The sequence below is a fragment of the Ceratina calcarata genome, unplaced genomic scaffold, assembly GCF_001652005.2.
Source record: "Ceratina calcarata isolate Rehan_Ccalc_2016 unplaced genomic scaffold, ASM165200v1 scaffold33.2, whole genome shotgun sequence".
NCBI classification, from domain to species: domain Eukaryota; kingdom Metazoa; phylum Arthropoda; class Insecta; order Hymenoptera; family Apidae; genus Ceratina; species Ceratina calcarata.
The window spans coordinates 1-859 of NW_017155734.1; the positions used below are offsets into that span (position 1 = coordinate 1).

At 36.3% G+C, this 859-nt stretch overlaps 1 protein-coding gene across 1 annotated transcript in view; it reads right to left on the reverse strand.

The window, feature by feature from the left end:
* The window catches only part of LOC108624840 (ras suppressor protein 1-like), a 1,747-nt gene continuing 888 nt past the window's right edge, over positions 1-859 (reverse strand). Inside the window, exons 4-7 of the mRNA XM_018024401.2 lie at positions 746-828; positions 559-673; positions 360-492; positions 1-298 (exon numbers count right to left, since the gene is read on the reverse strand). Coding sequence (XP_017879890.1) covers positions 214-298; positions 360-492; positions 559-673; positions 746-828 — 416 coding nt within the window. The 3' untranslated portion in view covers positions 1-213. The remainder of the gene's footprint in view (positions 299-359; positions 493-558; positions 674-745; positions 829-859) is intronic.

An 859-nucleotide genomic window follows, 5' to 3' on the forward strand; every position in this document is an offset into this window, starting at 1 on the left:
ATCTATGGCTTTTAAACGATATAATAATACATTTTATAATACATTATCTGATGTGAACGTTACATATGTACGTACATCCAGAATTTAAATGCGCGGTGGAAGTACGTGTCGATAGTCAAGGCACTGAGATTACTGGCAGTGAATTAAGGAGCGAAGTATTGTTAGTAGAAAAATATATTTCGAGCTGTTAATCAACCATCCCTTAATCCCGTATCAACGCATGCGGGATATTTTCTTACTCTTGTCGTTTTCGATCGCTGGTGGCGGTCCTTTAGCGCTTTGGTGTCGATTGTATACGCTAAAAAAAATATTCAAACATGGAATATTACAAATTATTTATGAAATATTGTAATACTCACTATCTGTAAGTCTCAGAGCGAATGTAGTCCATTACGTGGGATATCCCTACTTGCAATTGATCGCCGATCGGCGTAACCCATGGATTAAACTCCATTCGAAACACCGCCTTGTTACTTACTAAATCCAAATTTCCTGAAGTTTCATAAGATATTAATTTCCGTTTGTATATGTTTTAATTTCAGTCTCGTATTTTCGTACCTATTTCAGGAGGTAAGACTGTCAGTCGGTTCCCTTGTATATGTAATTCTCGTAGCCGCAGTAGTTCTCCGATTTCTTTCGGTAATTCGATTAAATCGTTTTCCCTTAGTACGAGCTTAAATATAAGGAATGTTTTAGTTTTTAGTGTTGCAAGAGGGTAAAAGTATAGAAGCATGTCAAGACGTACGATTTGCAAATTTTTCAAATGTCCTATCTCCGGTGGTAAGTACTCGAAGTCATTGTCAGCTAAGTAAAGTGCTCTTAAGGTTTCTAGAGAAGAAAAAAGATGTTTTAGTACCAT